This window comes from Lytechinus variegatus, chromosome 12, assembly GCF_018143015.1.
Source record: "Lytechinus variegatus isolate NC3 chromosome 12, Lvar_3.0, whole genome shotgun sequence".
Lineage (NCBI taxonomy): Eukaryota > Metazoa > Echinodermata > Echinoidea > Temnopleuroida > Toxopneustidae > Lytechinus > Lytechinus variegatus.
Window position 1 is genome coordinate 30,837,537 of NC_054751.1, and position 19,783 is coordinate 30,857,319.

General features: G+C 36.6%; 1 protein-coding gene across 1 annotated transcript in view; it reads left to right on the forward strand.

The window, feature by feature from the left end:
• The window catches only part of LOC121425428 (transient receptor potential cation channel subfamily V member 5-like), a 32,968-nt gene extending 13,689 nt beyond the window's left edge, over positions 1 to 19,279 (forward strand). Inside the window, exons 8-16 of the mRNA XM_041621476.1 lie at positions 4,379 to 4,537; positions 5,549 to 5,656; positions 7,225 to 7,329; positions 7,764 to 7,918; positions 9,737 to 9,846; positions 10,591 to 10,733; positions 11,856 to 11,972; positions 13,275 to 13,406; positions 14,750 to 19,279. Of these exons, the coding sequence (XP_041477410.1) occupies positions 4,379 to 4,537; positions 5,549 to 5,656; positions 7,225 to 7,329; positions 7,764 to 7,918; positions 9,737 to 9,846; positions 10,591 to 10,733; positions 11,856 to 11,972; positions 13,275 to 13,406; positions 14,750 to 14,965 (1,245 nt within the window). The 3' untranslated portion in view covers positions 14,966 to 19,279. The remainder of the gene's footprint in view (positions 1 to 4,378; positions 4,538 to 5,548; positions 5,657 to 7,224; positions 7,330 to 7,763; positions 7,919 to 9,736; positions 9,847 to 10,590; positions 10,734 to 11,855; positions 11,973 to 13,274; positions 13,407 to 14,749) is intronic.
• Positions 19,280 to 19,783: the final 504 nt, after the last annotated feature.

The following is a 19,783-nucleotide window of genomic DNA, read 5'->3' on the forward strand; positions in this document are numbered from 1 at the left end:
AATAAAAGCTTCTGCTGGTAATAAAATAAAAAATAATACTAATAATGATCCTTGTGAGATGTTGAAAGCGCGAATTGCAAGCTCAAACTAGTAGACATTTCATGTAACAAGACGTGAAGTGAACATTCGGAGCATTTTTTTGTAATCGTGAGAAAGATGTGTATCTTTCTAAAGAATTAATGCGAGGGCAAGCTGTAATATGTTTATATACTGACCTGGGGCCCGTTGCATAAAACTTTTTTACCTGAGAAAACTCAGGTTGTTTTTACAGGAGTTTTTGCCCTGTGCTAAAGTCATGCAGTGGCGGAAATCAGACTAACCTTAGTTTTCAGTTTTTACCAGAGTTTTCTCAGGTAAAAAGTTTTATGCAACAGGCTTCAGAAAGTAATCTTTTAAGGACTGCATTTAGTGACTCATGAATAGAATATATATCTCACGAACTAAATAATGAGAGCGCGAACCGCAAGCTTAAAATTTGTGATATTCCAACCTGAAAACTGGACATTCTAAAGCATTCTTGTAAAAATGATAATAATAATGGCTGGGAGAACAGTTTTCAGAACTGAAGTGGCTTCCCTGGGTAAATGATATCTATATCAATATTATCATTATTATCATTCTAGGAATACATGAAATTTCCAAAAGTTTGAGCACGTGATTCGCTTGCAACATGTCACAAGGATGCCCTTTTAACAGTAATTGCTCAAAAAAGCGAATTTTACATCTTCAGATTTGATTTTTTTCCCCAAACCGCTTGCTCGCTACGCTCGCAGAAATGAAACGTAAATATATAACTTTAGTGATCACTTAAAAAAAATTGCTCAATTTAATTACTACAAAACACACAACCTGTTTACACAGGTGATAATCTCATGGTGAAAATATCCGTTTGCACCAAATTGCCCCTATTGGCCCCTTTTTTGCTTTGCCCCCCCCCCCCAAAAAAAAGGAAAATATGTTCCGCCGCCATTGGTTGAAACACGCATCGTCTTCATAGCTAACTGCAAAAAGTTCTTAAAATGTCCCCTTTAGATCAGGTCTGAGGTTATATATCTTAAATTTCTGTTCGCGCTTCTTGCTCGCAGTTATTATCTAAATTTAGTTACATAGGCATCTCGTTTTAAAGATCACAAACATATTGCCCATCATATTAAAAAAATATATAGCTCGCATTATTTAAAAAGGGTTTATCATGTTATTACATAATTTACTTTACTTTATAAGTATAAAGCTAATTATTGACTGTTAGGACTACCCTTTCAAAGAAACAAACAAAAATCAACTTTAAGCTGCCGATCGAGGAAAATATGGCTGAAAAAAATTGCCCCCCCCCTATTTGACGAAAGCTTGATCCGCCGGGAGGGAGGCAGGGGGCACTTGCACCCCAAAAATGAAATAAAAAACAGGGAAATTAATATTTTCCAAAATGGGAAAAAATAAACATGCTGTTTTTCATGTTTTTTCGAAATGAAATACTCTTTTTAAAGTATACAAGTTAAGTTTTCAGGCTGGAATATTGCAAATTTTCAGCTTGCGCTTCGCACTCTCATTCGATTGGTGAAATATGCACCCTAAAGAGGTCACTAAATGTTTTCTTTAACAGGTTCCTTTTCTGGTCAGTATGTTTAAGCTCGCCTTTTGCGCTCGTGTTAATTCTTTAGTTAGATGCACATCTTTTTAATGACAGCAGAAATCTGCTCGGATTTTCAAAAACTTATTTTCATTTTTTATTGAAATACCCTAAAGTTTTAGCTTGTGATTCACGCTCGCAACACCTCGCAATATTGCCATTTTAAGAATAATTGACCCCCAAAACGTTTTACAACTTCACCTTTGAATTTGTTTTACCAAGCCGCTCGCTCATTATACTCTCTCCCGAAAAATAAAGCCTAAATATACATTTTGCCATAATAAGAAGTCACTTCAACATAGTTTTTCTCTACTTAATCACTATCAAACACACAATGACTTCAAGCAGATGATAATCTTAACGTAAAAATATCACCAAAGTGCCCATTTTGACGTATGAGTTTCATTTTTTGGCTTTACCTCCCAACGAAAATTCGTTCGGCCGCCCTTGCCTTCCCATCCTCATAATAATTGAACGGCAACAGTGTCCCCCGCCCCCCTCCCCTTGCCGCTGCCTCTGCTTTCCCGCTTTTCATTTTTCGTATTAACGAACCTTATTTTATTTTCGGATTAACGAACCTTATTTCGTTTTCGGATTAACGAACCTTATTTGGTTTTCGGATCAACAAACCTTCGGAAAAACGAACCTTATTTCGTTTTCGGATCAACGAACCTTATTTCGCTTTCGGATTAACGAACCTTCGGAAAAACGAACCTTATTTCGTTTTCGGATCAACGAACCTTCGGAACAACGAACCTTATTTCGTTTTCGGATAAACGAACCTTCGGAACAACGAACCTTATTTCGTTTTCGGATTAACGAACCTTCGGAACAACGAACCTTATTTCGTTTTCGGATTATCGAACCTTCGGAATAACGAACCGTTGGAATTACGCCACAAATGTTCGGATTAACGAACCCTTTTTCTTTTTCGGATTAACGAACATCGAGGTATAGGCAATATACGTGTTTCGGAATTACGAACCTTCGGAATAAAGAACCTTCGGAATTACGAAGTGTAACCGAATAGAACATTGAAATGCTATCCAAACATTGTGATTCATAATGCTGGTCTTTGTATTTTAATGTTCTATGTATAGGCCTACACCTCAACTTTGAGAAAAGGGCATTTATAGGCCTTACTACAGATATGATTGGCAAATGCACGTTCTTTAGAGGTGTAGAAAGGGGGTGGATGAAGAAAATAAGTCTAGAAAGAAAAGAATTAGACAGCCAGACAGAGAGAAAGAAGGAAAGAAAGGAAGGAAGAAAGAAAGAAAGGAAGGGAGAGAGAGAAAGAAAGAAAGAAAGAAAGAAAGAAGGAAGGAAGGAAAGAAAGAAAGAAAAAACTTTCTATCAACGCGTGTATACATCCATGCGCTCGCCGGAACTACACACATTGCAATCCATCGTGTGTGGCCCCCTGCTGTGACTGTATAGATGCTGGGGTGAATTATCTTCGGACCGAGGTCAAGAAACGGGTGTTTCTATACTTAAATTTCATGCTTGAGGGCAATAGGATTTGTATTACTGGGAGAAGATATTTGATGATAAGGAAAAATGGGGTATACAGCCCTCAAACGCGAGATTTTCGTCATGCCGCAGTTTGCAGTCCGAAGTGAGGTCGAGAATCAAACGGGAAATTTTCGTAATGCTGTGATTTCCATAGGTATCATGATATGGTTTCAGTAGTTAGTGGGTTAAACAGGGATCTCTTACATTTGATCACATTTCCAACAGGTTAAATGAAGATTTCATCCCACAGCTGCCACCAAAATAGTATGGAGATTTTCCTATCACAAAATGCTGAAAAATGCAATCAAATTTAGGGGCCAATGTCCCACTGCTGCCACCAAAATAGTTGGGAGATTTTCCTATCACAAAATGCTGAAAAATGCAATCAAATTTAGGGGCCAATATCCCACTGCTGCCACCAAAATATTTAGGAAACCATTTCCATCACAATAAAATGCTGAAATAAGTGATTAAACTTCAGGGCATATATCCCACTGCTGCCACCAAAATAGTAAGGAGATTTTCCTATCACAAAATGCCGAAAAATGCAATCAAATTTAGGGGCCAATATCTCACTGCTGCCACCAAAATATTTAGGAAACCATTTCCATCACAATAAAATGCTGAAATAAGCGATTAAATTTAACGGCATATATCCCACTGCGGCCACCAAAATATTAAGGAAAACATTTCCATCACAATAAAATGCTGAAATAACAATCAAATTTAGGGGCTGATGAAATCCGATTATGGCCCCAATAAGTGCTGATTATGTGTGAACAGCATTGTAACTTAACTCTGTCACAAGGTGGCACATTGTGGCAGAGAAGATTGGCCCACACGTGAAAATCATTATAAAACATCCTGTTTCAGAAGTATTTAGTATAATGATGGATCCTACTAGTAGGATCCATGGTATATATCAACTCACTATTTGGAATTATTAGATTTAACCAGATTTTAGCCCTTAAGGATTATGACAAACAGAAATGGCAAGTAATATTGTTTTCAAATAGTGGTTGAGATTTGTCACTTTTTGAGGATATTCAGTATATACTTCTGAATTATTGTTTTCAGACTACAATTCATTTCCAGGTATTGGATTGAAATCATTTTTAATCTAAACATGGTACCCAAATACTTGAAACTTAAGAAAATGCAAGTTTAATTCTATGCACTCACTTTTATGACACACCATTCAATTAATGGTATTCCCTGTTTCTTTTTTTTCAGTCTGACATTGATCATCTTGGCTTAATGAAAGGTCTGATGACCAAATTGCTTCATGAAAAATGGAAGACATTTGGGCGGTTCCAATTTTACCTTCGCATGGGACTCTTCGTGCTCTACTTGATGCTTCTGACGACAGCATTTTATATGCGTCCAGGCAAGGTAATAATAATAACTAGAATAGCTGGATTTATGTAGCCCTTATTGCCAGAGGTTCTTGACTATGCTGAATAAATAAAGCTTTTCATTTTTCTGAATGAAAAAATGCTCCATAACAATGTCAAAGCTGTACTATATTTCTCATTCTTTTGATGTACCTTACTATTCAGTGAATCACATATGCCCATTGCCCATTGGGTGGTGCTTTTTGGGGGAAAAAGAGACAAAAAATTACCAATTCCAACGTCAGGCATTGCTGCTGGTGGCCCTTGGACCTTTTTTTTAAGAGTGGGTGCTGGTATAAATTTGACGAGCAAAAAAAAGGGTTTCAGTGTTTTACTACCAAAACAAAAATAATTTTGGTCAGGAGAAATTTGACAACCAAAAAAAAAGTAAAAAATTGTCTAGGGGAGGTGCGTTCGACCCTTTGCACACCCCCCCCCCCCCTCCTCTCCCTCTGGGGATGGCCATGATATCATAATATTACAATAATATCTTAAGATAACAGCTTTGATTTGCAAAGGGAGTCACAACAAACTTTACCGTTACCTGGAATATGTTTTGAATGAAAGTATATCGTTTTGTGTATCAACTAGCATCTTGGGTAAAAGTGAGCGGCAATGTGTACTGTCTATATTTTATTTTCATTGCCTAAGTACTCTTGCCTTATTCACTTCATTCTTTTTTCAGTAATTACAAATTTAGCTGTTTTTATTTAATTTTTGAAAAAGGACCTATTTAACAATATATAAATTTAGTTGTCAACTTTTAAGATAGGCTCTTATTTGCTAGATTGTATCATTTCAATGTGGAATATAAAGCAAATAATCACCTTTTGGTTTCAGTGCAGGCAACGGCCTATCACTACCTTGGCGATATGAATGCAGATGTCATTCCTCGGCTTCACCTTAGAAAGATAGCCACATCCAAATTGCCTTGGAAATTATAGTTTGTCCCAATTATATTTACTAACGGTTATCATTTTCTTACTATTCATTGTATCTTGCTTGCCAGGACCGTTATGCTAGAGATGTCAATGTCACAGACGAATTTGGGAATACAACGGTAGTGCAGGAGTGGAATAGGTGTTATCTTCTCTATACAGAAACAGTGCAGGATAAGGTAAGTCTTAAACACAGTGTGCTAACTGAAAATTATTCAAGGTAAAAGACAGTATTTGCAACAAACGGTTATTTCATGGGAAAGCCTTTTAAATAAGTTTAGCTGTAACCATATCATCTATCTAGATCTGGTACAGTAATGTGAACTTATCTTTGTGAAATCATTAAATCTTAATTAGCTCAAAGCTGATAATTTTGATGATCACTAACACCGAAAAAGTGTATTTGGGACTTTGTATTAACATTGCTTGCCAAAAATACCCAACGTTTGATGGAATTTCTTGCTTATTTTGGTAATTTCTCAGCAATTACACCTTTTCTTTTAGAGCCATTTGGCACATAATTTCTATTTATGCATAAAAACACTTAGGTGGTAATTTTCTTGGATTCTGTTTGAACTAATTATGAGGTCGTTATGACAACTGTTTTTTTTTCTTTTATCTTTAAGACCTGTATTAGGTTTTGGTAAATACCCCCAACCAAAAGTGCATGTCTCAATTCCATATCATTTCTAGATTATATTAATGCAAGCACCCCAAAACAGTGGTGATGGAAAGAAGGTGCTAGATTTAAATATAAATCCTAACCCCTGTTATGCCATATTTCAATAAGGCATACCATAAAAATGCTGTCAATGACTTCTACACTTTCATAATATTGTAATGTTCCATGGTATTCTGGTAAAGTTCACATTACAGCCCCTTCACCAAAGTTAAATATACACTTTATTATGATCATATATATTATATACCAGGATGCCTGCAGAAGGAAATATTCTCTTTTTCTATCTGTCCCTTTAATGTACCCTTTAACCTGGTACAGATTTCATTAAAGGGGAAGTTCACCCTGACAAAAAGTTTATTATAAAAATAGCAGAAAAAAATATAATGAAAAATATTGCAGAAGGTTTGAGAAAAATTCATCAAATAATTAAAAAGTTATTAGAATTTCAATTATTTGATTTGTGACGTCATATGCGAGTAGCATTCCTACATAGCGAATGGTAAAATATCAATGAAATGTCATTTTCTCAGAAAATTGAAAATGGTTTTTACTGTACCTTTTGTATATCAATAGAAAAATCATTTCACACCTGATCATGAATAGAAAACAAAATCAAGTCATCAGGAACCATATAAAATTTGAAATTCATGCGTTTTATATTACATAACACATGGGGCAGCTGCTCCTTTATGACGTCACAAATCCAAAACTTTGAAATCTAATAACTTTCTTACTCTTTAACGGATTTTCCTCATACCTTCACCAATACTTTTTACCATTTTTTCTGCTATTTTTACAACAAAGTCTTCTTCAGGGTGAACTTCCCCTTTAAGTTGTTGCATGACTGTGCACAATCTTACATCAAATTGGTATATGGCAAGCCGAATGGGTGTCATAATTGCATGGGCTAAATTTGAAATATGACAGTAGAATAGCATTTGACTGTCAAAATACATTTTCAGAGTATTAAGCATTTTTTTTCTCAATGTGTAATGAACTTTGAGAGTAAAGTTAAAGAAAACACATGTTAACATGAAATGTTCTGAACGGTTTGATATGTTTCAGGTTCGTCTCACATTCGAGTGCTTGACTTTGATTGGGGCCATCACGTTTCTTTACTTTGCTGCAAGAGAGTTTCACCACCTGAGAAAGCTCTACTGGAATGTACTGGTAAGTTCTATTTAAGTGCTAAATGGGTACACGGTAGTATGTAAAAGTGATTTTAGCTTGTCCAGTACTGTGTGCACCTCACCGGCGACTGACTGAAATACTACCCAGGGAGTAGAGGATGTGAATACACTGTACATTGTGTGCAAGAATGACTGATTGAATCCGATGACCGGGGTAATAATATAACTGTAAAGGGCTTAGACACCTCGTTTCGATGTATTAAGCGCTATATAAAAGCAGATTATTATTATTATTATTATTACTACTATGTCACTGACACGAGTTGTATATGATGAAATGTGAGGATTTGTATTGAAAAGTCTCATGCGAATTCAATGTGAGAAAGACGTGGCCCAGACTTTCCTAAGGTGCTTAAGCAACACACGGAATCAGTAATTCCCTATTAAGAATTATCAATTATCTCTCCTTTACAGCGCAATGCCCCAGCCAAGGCTATGTTCCTCTTGTCTTGCTGCTTTATAATCCTGGCGTGCTTCGGACGGATTCCACCCTGTGCTCCATATTATGAAGATGTGCTTATCATCCTCTGTGTGCTCACAGCATGTCCGTACTTTCTCTTCTTCTTGAGGTTTGTACCCCAATTCTTGATCCTTAAAGAGAAATGCCAGTAGTTGCAGTAAACACTGATTTTTATGAGAAAGTCTGTAAAATCAGGCTTAATTGTCAGAATATCATCGAGGATCTAGATCTGGTACAGTTACATAAACTGAACTTTGTGAAATCTTGAAATCTACGCTGAAAAACGTTCACACTGAAGATCACCAACACAGATAGGCACACGTGGGACAGTGTATTATTATTGCTGGAATAAAAACCCGACGGAAGTGACCGAATCCGTGCTTATTTTGCTTATTTCTCAGCAATTACACAATTTTATCCAGAATCCTTTGGCTCTTTTTTTTTATTCATACAAACAGACACTTGGGTGGTCATTATATTAGATTCTATAAAATGTCATTTTGAGATCGTTTCCAAAACTGGAATTTATCTTTAAAGGGGAAGTTCACCCTGAAGAAAACTTTGTTGTAAAAATAGAAAAAATAGTAAAAAATATTGGTGAAGGTTTGAGGAAAATCCATTAAAGTTATTAGAGTTCAAAGTTTTGGATTTGTGCCGTCATAAACGAGCAGCTGCCCAATCTGTTATGTAATATAAAATGCATGAATTTCAAATTTTGTATGGTTTCTGATGACCTAATTTTGTTTTTTATTCATGATCGAGTGTGAAATAATTTGTCTATTGATATGCAAAAGGTACAGTGAAAACCATTTTCAATTTTCTGAGAAAATGACATTTCATTGATTTTTTTACCATTTGCTGTGTAGGAGTGCTGCTCACATATGACGTCACAAATCAAATAATTGAAATTCTAATAACTTTTTAATTATTTGATGAATTTTCCTCAAACCTTCGGCAATTTATGCTATTTTTACAATAAACCTTTTGTCAGGGTGAACTTCCCCTTTAAGTCTCACCAGAGTTTATTTTGTAGAATCAGCATTTACTTATTGCACAATTAATTTGTTGTTATCCAAATTTCAAAGAAATTGTATAACATTTGATATGAACATTCCCACTAATAAAATCTTAGCGATTAGAGTTCAAAACGGTGGTAGGACTACTGAAATTGAAATTCAGTCTAGTTTGATCCTCCATGTAGGAATAAAAGCAAATTCAATTCCAAGTAATGACCTCATCATCGGCTGCCACTTGAAGTAGATGTAGAGTTTACTCTGACCACAAGGCTTACTGAACACTAAAATTATGATTTTATTATTTGTGAAGTTTTTTTCTGAACTTTAAATAAAGTATACTTCTTGGAACTTTGACATTTAATGCAAAATGTGATTTATAAAAAAATTGTGTCATATCGGATCGTTAGGTATGCACTTGACTTTATTATTGTGATTATCCAAAGAAAACCCATGGGAAACAGAGGATAACACAGAAAAGATACCATAGAAGAAGCTCCTGAATATCAAACATATTAAAACAAACTGTAAACATTTAATCTTTAAAAAAAAGGGGAAAAAACATTTGGACAGATTCCACTCTTAATAATAATAATAATAATAAGCCTTTATATAGTGCCATCTATCTAAACATATTCTATTCCGAGGCGCGTAGTTGTTATTACCCCGGCTTTAGCTCGAGCTTCCTTTCAGCGCTCATGCATTCAAGGAATTACTCCTGCCGGGTACCCATTCACCTCACCTTGGTTGAGTGGAGCGCAATGTGGTAAATTTCTTGCTGAAGGAAATTACGCCATTCCTTGGATTTCAACCCACGACCCTCTGTTTCAAAGTCAGAAGCTTTACTGTGCTCCATACTTTTCATGCTTGAACTGAATCCCTCTTTTTAACTATCTGCATACTTTCCTCTGCAGGGTATATGCCTTGGTTGGTCCATTTATCTTCATGATATATAAGATGATTCAAGGGGATCTGCTCAAGTTTCTTCTTCTCTATCTCATCTTCTTCATTGGTTTCTCACAAGGTAAGTTCACTATGAGGAGATAAGAATGATGAAAATTAGAAGGAAATCCTTTGTTCTCTCCCATCATTCACCCCCCCACACACACACACACACATGGATTTGGTTCCCCTTAGTGTGTCGCCTGCCATATTTTTTATGGAATGAAACCACTGTTCTCCTTGACATCGATTCCCCCTCTGGTACCTTTAAACAGATGATAATAAAAATGTTACATGTAAAAATGATGACAGTGATGAGGATGATGAATACAATGATGATGATGGCGATAATGATCATGATGATCATGATCATGATCATAGTGGTGATGATGATGATGATGACGACGATGATGATGGTGGTGATGATGATGACGATGATGATGATGATGATAATGATGATAATGGTGGTGGTGATGATGATGAACCTTTTCAGTGTTTTTTCGTTTCTCTTTTCAATTATTTTAATGTTTTTGTTGGGTATACTTGACCAATGTGATTAGGAAAATTCATATACTACTGTGACCATTGTAAATATGCTTTTCAATAAAAGACAAATATAAGATAAAATTCTAAACTCATCAGTAGATCTACAAGGAATACAAAGGAATATGAAACATTCACTATATTTGGCAAACATTATTTAACAAATTGTTGTCTGTCGGGTTCTGTTGAACTGGCAAGCTGAGAAAGATCTTTAAGTGATCAATGAAATAAGCATTGTTTTTACAAATGATGATTATTTTGTGTCAACTCTGTTTCTTTGTAGCAATGCATATTGTGTTCCTATCCTCCATGGGTGCTGAAACTAACTTCATCGATTCAGCCGTCAACATGTTCGTCATGTCCCTCGGAGAGTTTGGAGATGTTTATGAGGAGTTTGATAGGACCCGTTACCCGCACATGGCTAAGGTAGGCCCAGAATGGTTAATATTTACTTGGTCAACAAGCACTTGGGCTACTTATCAGATAGTCTAAGACCACATGGGCTATATCCATTTGGTCTACTATCATGTTAGTCTTATGGTCGGTACTATACTTGGTCTAGCACCTTCTTATTCTAATTGCTATTTAGGCTAATGGCACAATTGATGTGATTGCTATTTCATCGGCTTTTTCCATCAACATCTGGGCCCCATCTTACAAAGAGTTGCTATTTATCCAATCTCAACTCTATCGAAATCCATCAGTGTCGTTGATTTTTCTTCAGGAAATTCGCACAATGTCTTTTGTAAACAAAGAGAAGTACAGTGAATTTTTAAAGAAAACAATGCATGAATATACATCATAGTTAGAAAACATTTTGAACAAACATGCATAATTGATGTTGACATTGCTTGCCGTCCATAGTTGTGATTGATCGGATCAATCGCAATCCATTGTAAGACGGGGCGTAGGTGTAGATGAAGTTGCAAATTTACCTTTTAAAATACACGTTGGTGTGTGTCCAGATCCCTTAAAACCCACAAAATGTGTGATGATTATTTTACAAAGATCTATTGTTTTGTAGTGTTTTCCTTATTTACCATCTATTTTGACTTTCAATGTGTATTTTTGTGAAACATTTCCTACAAGGTGCCTGTTTTCCTTCCCAGGCATGTTGAAGATACCAACAAATAATGCACAGTATTGTCTTCAGCACATATGCCCTACATTAATGATTAATCCATTTCTTTCTTACATTTTGCATTTATGAACAAAATTTCCATTACTTCATTATATATACGTCACAACACAAAAGCATGCCTTCGTGTGTCATGTGCATTTTTTCTCCCTTTTTCTTTCTTATATGCATGTATCATGTTAAGTACCCATTTATTTCTATACAGGTACTTAAAAAAGCAGTGCTTGTGTTGGCAGCCTCATTTCAATCTGCTTTATTTTGTACTGATTTTCTTTAAAATGACAAGCCATCAATTTGTATCTGATATATACATGTATTACTTTGTATCATGCTTGAATGGAAATGAAATAGATAATTTGATTTAATTTGTTATGATAAATGATTGTTCATCTCTATTTCGTCTTCCTCAGTTCTTGTTCTTTGTCTACATGGTGCTTGTGACACTACTCCTAGTCAACATGCTTATTGCTATGATGGGCAACACCTTCAGTACAATTGCCAATGCTGATTATGAGTGGCAGAGACAGGTAGGTCCCTATCTTTAGTAGTATTATGATCATTATCATGATTATTATCATCATAATTATTATTAATAGTAGTAATAGCATTAGGAGTATGAGCAGTATAAGTAATAGGCATGCGAAAAAGTGGATTGGATTCTCTAGAAGTATGATTTGAGTCGGAAAAGAATATGTAAATTATGGGGAAAATATTTTTGCTAATGTTTCAAAATTTTACAACTTCAGAAAATTTTATTTCTGATCCATGGTATTCAAGCTGGTATTGCTAAGACTACATTTCAATCTGCAAGCATCTTCAATCAAGGAGGCTATTCTTTTGTTGATTTTGTACATAGATATATTGATGGCGGTCATCCGAACCGTCGTATCCACATACCACGGTTGAAAACCAATTTCAGAGAAAATCGACTTCAAAGTTTACTATAATTTCACACTTAGTTCTCCGGCCTTACAACATATTCATTGCTATAAAATACATGGTTGGAAAGACCAAGACAATTGCTTGACAGTGGTATCCTTATTTTTACACAAAACCAAGGATTATAGATAATATTGCAAAAGAGCTCCGCGCTTGTAATTTCAGTTTGAGTACTTTAGATTTCCCCTGTACAAAAACGCCAGAGGGAATACAACAACTCTGACGATGATTTCAATGCGCGTGGTCAGTCAAAAAGTATCATTTTTCATGTGAAAGTCAATGCTGTGCAGATGGCCAATACGACAGTTTGGTTGACCGTGCGCACTGAAATCGCGGTCAGTCAAAACGTTGTATCGCTCTGCTACAGTACACATTTCCAATAGGATTTGCGCATTTTATTTAAAAAATTGTATGGCATCGCCGTGAAAATCCCCTCATATCTTAGAAACTAAAATAAATTGCTGCCTAGAAATTCATTTATGAATAGAATAGGATTTGTACATTCATTTTCTGCAAAAATCTCAAAATCAATTTTTTGACCAAAATTGACTGATATGACCGTTCGGATAAACGCCAACAATATGTGTGTTATTATTGCATACTTTGTTATGAATCATGTTACCTTGTGTTGTTGTGTGTGTCTATGAAAAACAGCCATTTGGCAGCCATTGAGGACCATTTTATCCTTAATCATTTCAATTGCCAATTTTTAGTCCAAATTGGGGATCAGAAAAGCCATTGTGAAATCCTGCTAGGTATGAATATGATCGATGCACTTTTCCTTAAGATACCTTGGGATTATAGGATTCTTCTTGGTTCAGCAGATATATTTTATGTAATTCCTTAGAATTTGTGAATTAGCTTTATGAATTATATGTTTTTGCATACAGTGGGCTAAAGTAGTGCTGGTTTTGGAGCAGTCTCTGTCCCCTGAGGTTCGACATAGCATGCAACTGATGTACTCCCAACCTGTGTGGGAAGGGCTCCCCGGCAGGGCTATGGTGCAACAAACCGAAAGAGAGGTAAGTTTCCCACATGAGGTCAGACTCCGTAAGAACCTTTATAGTGTAAAGCATCAGCATTAAAGATTTATTGAGGGTGATTGTTCTCACAAATTTCCTGAACAGCTCCTGCATAAGATTCTTCTGATTAGCTATTACTAATACCGTGGTCACATTTGTTCTACGCGGCCGTACGGCGAGTCGAAAACAGCCGTTTTATCAATTTTGATTCAAACCACCTATATGTAGTTGGAAAAAAAATGTTAAAACGGCTGTTTTCGACTCGCCGTACGGCCGCCGTAGAACAAATGTGACCATGGCATAAGAATATGTAAGGTTTACACAATCAGAAAAATTATTCCATGCCTTAGTGAATTACTACTTCTGCCTCTAAGTGGAGGCTCCTTCAGAAGTTCACAAGGTTTTCATATCTGAAAAGTAGTCACTCATTGACAATAGTAAAATACATGGTTTTGAGTATCAGAAGACTATTCCTATCATTACATTCAGTGAAAAGCCAACTTATCATAAAGCTAATTAGCACTGTCAGTTTTGTATGTACCAAAATGTACCTTAGAGTGCTGTGACCAAATTGTCAAAGCTGATCCCTTATGGGGCACTGCAAGAAATTTGCAATCAATTGCAATTATATTTTCGTTCCCAAAATCAATCATATGCCGTGCAATTAATTGTGAATTTGTGATTGATTGCTGATGTGCTTCTTGAAACAAGTGTAATCTGATTTTCTATAGTTAAAAGTGATCAATCAATGGTAAAATTGCAAAAGAATATTTGCTATTGATTGCAAATATTTTCTTGCAACGCCCCCCTTAGTCAGCTTTTGTTTTGTTGGAAACTTTCATGAAATGGTCCTCAAAAGCTAAAATGGGAGACAAACGTACATAAAGGTTGTTAGTTTATGGAATCTGGTGGGTGTTTCATAAAGCATTTTGTATGTTAAGAGTGACTTTAAAAACGCCTTTAAAAACGCCTTGTGATCCTTTGCTGTGGGAAATGATATTCACCATAAAATGTTCATTTGTGATTATTTGGCATGTGAGAAAGGTTCACCAGTCATTCGTAAAGTCGCTCTTAACTTATTAACAGCTGTATGAAACACCCATCAGGGGTCTGTTGCAGAAAGAGTTGCGTTTAAACGCAAGTCAAAAAATCAATCGCAAGTCCTAAATGCGCGCTGTTGATTGGTTGAAAATCAAGTTGCGCATGATTTTTAGAGTTGCGATTGATTGGAACTCTTTCTGCAACGGGACCCAGGTGTTATGGAATTATTGTGTGGCCCATGTATCACGTAGATGTTGTGTTCATCTCATTTTTATTGAATAAATTTTGCCTTTCCTGTGTAGACCCATGACGACAGAGAAGTGCAGAAGGCCCGTCAGCGCAACAGCCGCAACACTCGGATGAAGTTTATTGACGGGGAATGGGTGCCGCCTCCCATGAATGACCAGCCTCGGGACAGCGTGCTGGGGACACACCAGCCGCAGTCTGACCCCAAACCCCCAGTGACCCTTGTTATCCCAGAAACAAAGATCACTGCGCCAGATGGGGATTATGTGTAAGGTGTATCCCACTGCTGCCACAAATATATACAAAGAACCCTGTATGACCAACCTGGTCACCCTGTTATAGGGGCACACCAGCAACAGTCTGTCCCCAAACCCTCGGTGACATTTGACATCCAGTAACAAAGAACACTTCACCAGACGGGGATTACATGTAAGTGTAATCCAACTGCTGCCACCAATAAATACAAAGGAACCTGTATGACCAACCTTGTCACCCTGTTATAAGGGCTCACCATCGGCAGTCTGTCCCAAAACCTTCAACGACATTTGACATCCAGTAACAAAGAACACATCCCCAGATGGGAATTACATGTAAGTGTAATCCAACTGCTGCCACCAATAAATACAAAGGAACCTGTGACTTACCTTGTCACCCTGTTATAGGGGCTCACCATCAGCAGTCTGTCCCAAAACCCTCAGTGACATTTGACATCCAGTAACAACGAACACTTCACCAGATGGGGATTACATGTAAGTGTAATCCAACTCGTGCCACCAATAAATACAAAGGAACCTGTATGACCAACCTTGTCACCCTGTTATTGGGGCTCACCATCGGCAGTCTGTCCCAAAACCCTCAGTGACATTTGACATCCAGTAACAAAGAACACATCACCAGATGGGAATTACATGTAAGTGTAATCCAACTGCTGCCACCAATAAATACAAAGGAACCTGTGACTAACCTTGTCACCCTGTCATAGGGGCACGCCAGCGGCAGTCTGTTCCAAAACCCTCAGTGACATTTGACATCCTGTAACAACGAACACTTCACCAGATAGGGATTACATGTAAGTGTAATCCAACTGCTGCCACCAATTAATACAGAGGACCTGGTCAACTGCCGGTTGGTCTATTGCCAGTTGACCAAACTTGTGAGAGTATGTTAGGGGCACACCAGTTGCAGTCTGACCCCAAACCCTCATTGACCTTTGACATCCCAGAAACAAAGTTCACTGTGCCAGATAAGGATTATGTGTAAGATTATTATTATTGTCATTATTTATGTACTGTGCTTTTCTCAAAATGCCCAAAGTGCTTACAACAACAGAAAGAACAGATCAAGTATAATTTGCAATCTTAATACTCTGAACTGGAAAAAAGAAATGGCCTCAGTAAATGAGGAGACGAAGAGGGAGATGGTAATTGTCTGAGTGAAAGAGGTAACGTATTCCAATGTTCCAATATATATTTATCCTATTACTGCCACCAATACATACAAGGAACCCTCCGTGCCTGCATGACCAACCTCTTGAGAGTATGTTACGGTCATACAAATTGCAGTCTGATTCCAGACTCCTGTCATCCCAGAAACAAAGGTCAATTTGCCAGATAGGGAATTATTTGTAAAATGTATGCAACTGCCTCCACCAATATATGTAAAGGAATCTGAATGATCATCCTCGTGACCATGTTTTAGGGGCACACCAGAGGTATTCTGGCCCCAATCCGCAGTGACCCTTGTCAGCCATGAAACAGAGATCACTTCGGCAGATGGGGATTATGTGTAAGAAGTATCCCACTGCTGCCACCAATTTATACAAAGGAACCTCTATGACCAACCTGGTTACCATGTTTTAGGGGCACACTAGAGGCAGTCTGCCCCCAAATCTGCAGTGACCACTGTAATCTCAGAAACAAAGGCCATTTCCCCAGATGTGGATTATGTGTAAGATGTATACTACTGCTGCCGCCTATACATAACAAAGGAACCTTAATGACCAATCTTGTGTCAGTGTTTAGGGGCACACCAGTCACAGTCCGTTCCCAAACCCGGATGACCTTTAAAATCCCAGAAACAAAGGTCTTTTTCCCCAGATGGGGATTATGCGTAAGTACAATCCCACAGCTTCCACCAATACATACAAAGGAACCTGGTCGACTGACAGTAGGTCTATTGACAGGTGATCTTGTTCCTAGATAGTCTAAAACCACTATGACAAAGTCTGCTAGGTCTACTTTCAATTTGGTTGATATGTTGCACGAGATGGGCTTCATCATGATCCAAACTACAAAACCATGCGATTCATCGCATCTTGTACTAGCTGTGCACTGACTGCACTCTCGATTTATCTCATGTGCTGGGGTAGATGCGACGGCGTGCGAAGGCAGTCGGCCAGTGTGTATAATTTAGCAAATAATGCTACTTTTTCTCTTTTATTTCTGTTGGGTCTCGATGCCTGAGAAAAATGGGTGCCATGCGTGAGATCGTGAGACGGACCCTGGATGGGTGAGTCTCACGCACAATGTGTGATACTTGGTAGCTCTGCAATCATCACTTGGTTGATACCTTCCACCGAAACTAATCATCTTTACAGTGATAGGATAGGATAATTGCCACTTGGTCTCAGTAAAGACAAATACCATTAGTGGTAATGACCTCAAAATGAGTTCAAACAGATTCCAATAAAATTACCACCCAAGTGTTTATATGTATAAATAAAAAAAAATATGTGCCAAATGGCTCTGGAAAAAAATGCGTAATAGCTGAGATATGAGCAAAATATGCACAGAATTCCATCAAAATGTCTGGTATTTTCCCCACACAATATCAATACACTGTCCCACATATGCCTTTCAGTGCTAGTGATCATCAGAATTATCGGTTTTCAGGTAAGATTTCATGATTTCACAATGATAAGTTAACACTAACTAATGTACCAGATGTAGGTCAGTGATAATATTGTTCCCATTAACCTTTGTTCAAAAGACATTGTCATAAAAGAATCGTTTGTTGCAACTGCTTTCTTTCACCTTTAATCTTCACCATTTCATCAGGTGACAATTGATCTTTACTAATCTAAGTTCTGTTCCATTAAAGTGTGCATTAGCGAATTTGTGTATGAATCTGACTGGAATTGAGATGAAAGCATTCAATAGAAGAAATGGTTATTGGTCAAACTTGTGGACGAAATGAGATGAGATCGTGTGGAAAAGACCAAGCAGACATGAAATATAATGGTGTGACCGAATCGCACTTCTTCAATCTGGCTATCCTTGTTTGAAGTCTGTGTGAATATTCATGCAAATATCGGAATCTCTCAGTGTGTTACGGATGCATCACATGCTAGCCGTATTGAAACTAGTCTTTATGTTCACCTATGTATGTGAGCATTCTTTATATATTTCTTGGATGTCTGTTATGTTTGGCTATGAACTAGAGCTAAGTATACAAAAACACAGTACTGTTATTATATGCATCTTTCATAATATTTGCCAAACAAAGGCACATTGTCTTATGCATGGTAGATTAATTAGGGTATTACGTCTGACTTAAGAGTTGTATATTGTTTAATAAGTACTTCTACTTTGTTATTATTTATATTTTATTTTTATAACTTTGTAATATTATTGTTTATATTGCATATTTATATGATTTGAGTCTTTCCTGTTAAGATTGAATTACTTGTACTTTAATGATACTAGACAGTGGTATGTCAATTTTCCTTCTTGTGTGACCTACTTTTCTTGATGTAAGCATACGACTCCTCGCTTATGCAGATTGTGAATAATGTCTTGTATTCATGTAAATAATCCTACATTTGATATTATGAAATGTAGTTTAATGGCTGAAAAGTAATGTATTCTAATTTGATTCATTTTCCTCATAATGTGTAGAACTATTAGACATATCAACATCTGATATCCTGTCTCCTGTGTAAAGAAAACTAGTATATTTATTATTGGTCTAATGTGCAATATATTTCTCATTTAGTGAGAACAGAAGCATTAATATTTGCTGCAGACATTATTAAATCCTTATAGTTTATTTCATACAAGTACGTGTAAATATTACTTTCAGATACATATGAGTGTGCAAATTATGAGTATACATATGTTAGTGTTAGTAATATCCAAGAGGCTGGCTGTATTTAGAGTACTAGTTAGTAGTTTTGATAATGAATTTTATACTGTACTGTCTATTTAACGTAACTATTCCAAACAAAGAAGGATTGGACTATGTTGGCATTGCAGTTATGTTTTGTGCTTTCAAGGTGATGATCATTTTAAGGGAGATTTAAAAGAAAAGATTGTGAGTTCGCAAGCGAGGAGTTTATTCAACTAGCATGGTGCAGCAGCCGTGGTAGACCTATCACCAAAACAGGACCTTGTTCTTGGGCTACATGAAGATCCAGCAAGGAGATTAGAGAGTCCCTTTTAGGAACTTTGATATAGAAAATATTTCAGAGAATAATAAACCATGTTTTGTGTTCCAAGTATGAGTATTACCTTAATAGATATTACTGTGTGAATCGCATGCATAACAAACCAAACTTTCTTTCAAAGGAATTAGAAGTTCAACAAATCTCTTTTCAGAAAAATACAAATTCACAGTTGAGAAATGAAAAGTTACATGTGTTGAAAAATAAGCATAATAGTTATAGGACCAACATCATTCAAACATTCCAAAACAATAGAATATAGCAGTGTATTCATGCAAATCTTCATCCTTTCAAAGGTACTACATATTATGTATACATTCTGAAATTTAGTGTGTATTAAAAAAAGATATGTGTGTGTGTCGTAGAAGATTGGTTTAAAATTCTCTATGCTTAATGTGTCATTTACTGATAGTAATAATAATAAAATAATTTCATTCGAAAAATGTGATAAAGATGATTTAGTGTTTCCTTATCAGATGTTTTGTCTTGAACTAGAAAATATCTAAATTTGTGTTCATGAGTAGTTTGTGTGGTCGTGCGAGTCAAGTCTCTCACACATACCCCTGTCTGTATGTGGTGTGCATTCATTTATTCCGCTATTCTGAAATGGGCTGAAATATTCTATGAAGGGTAGTATAATATTGCTGAT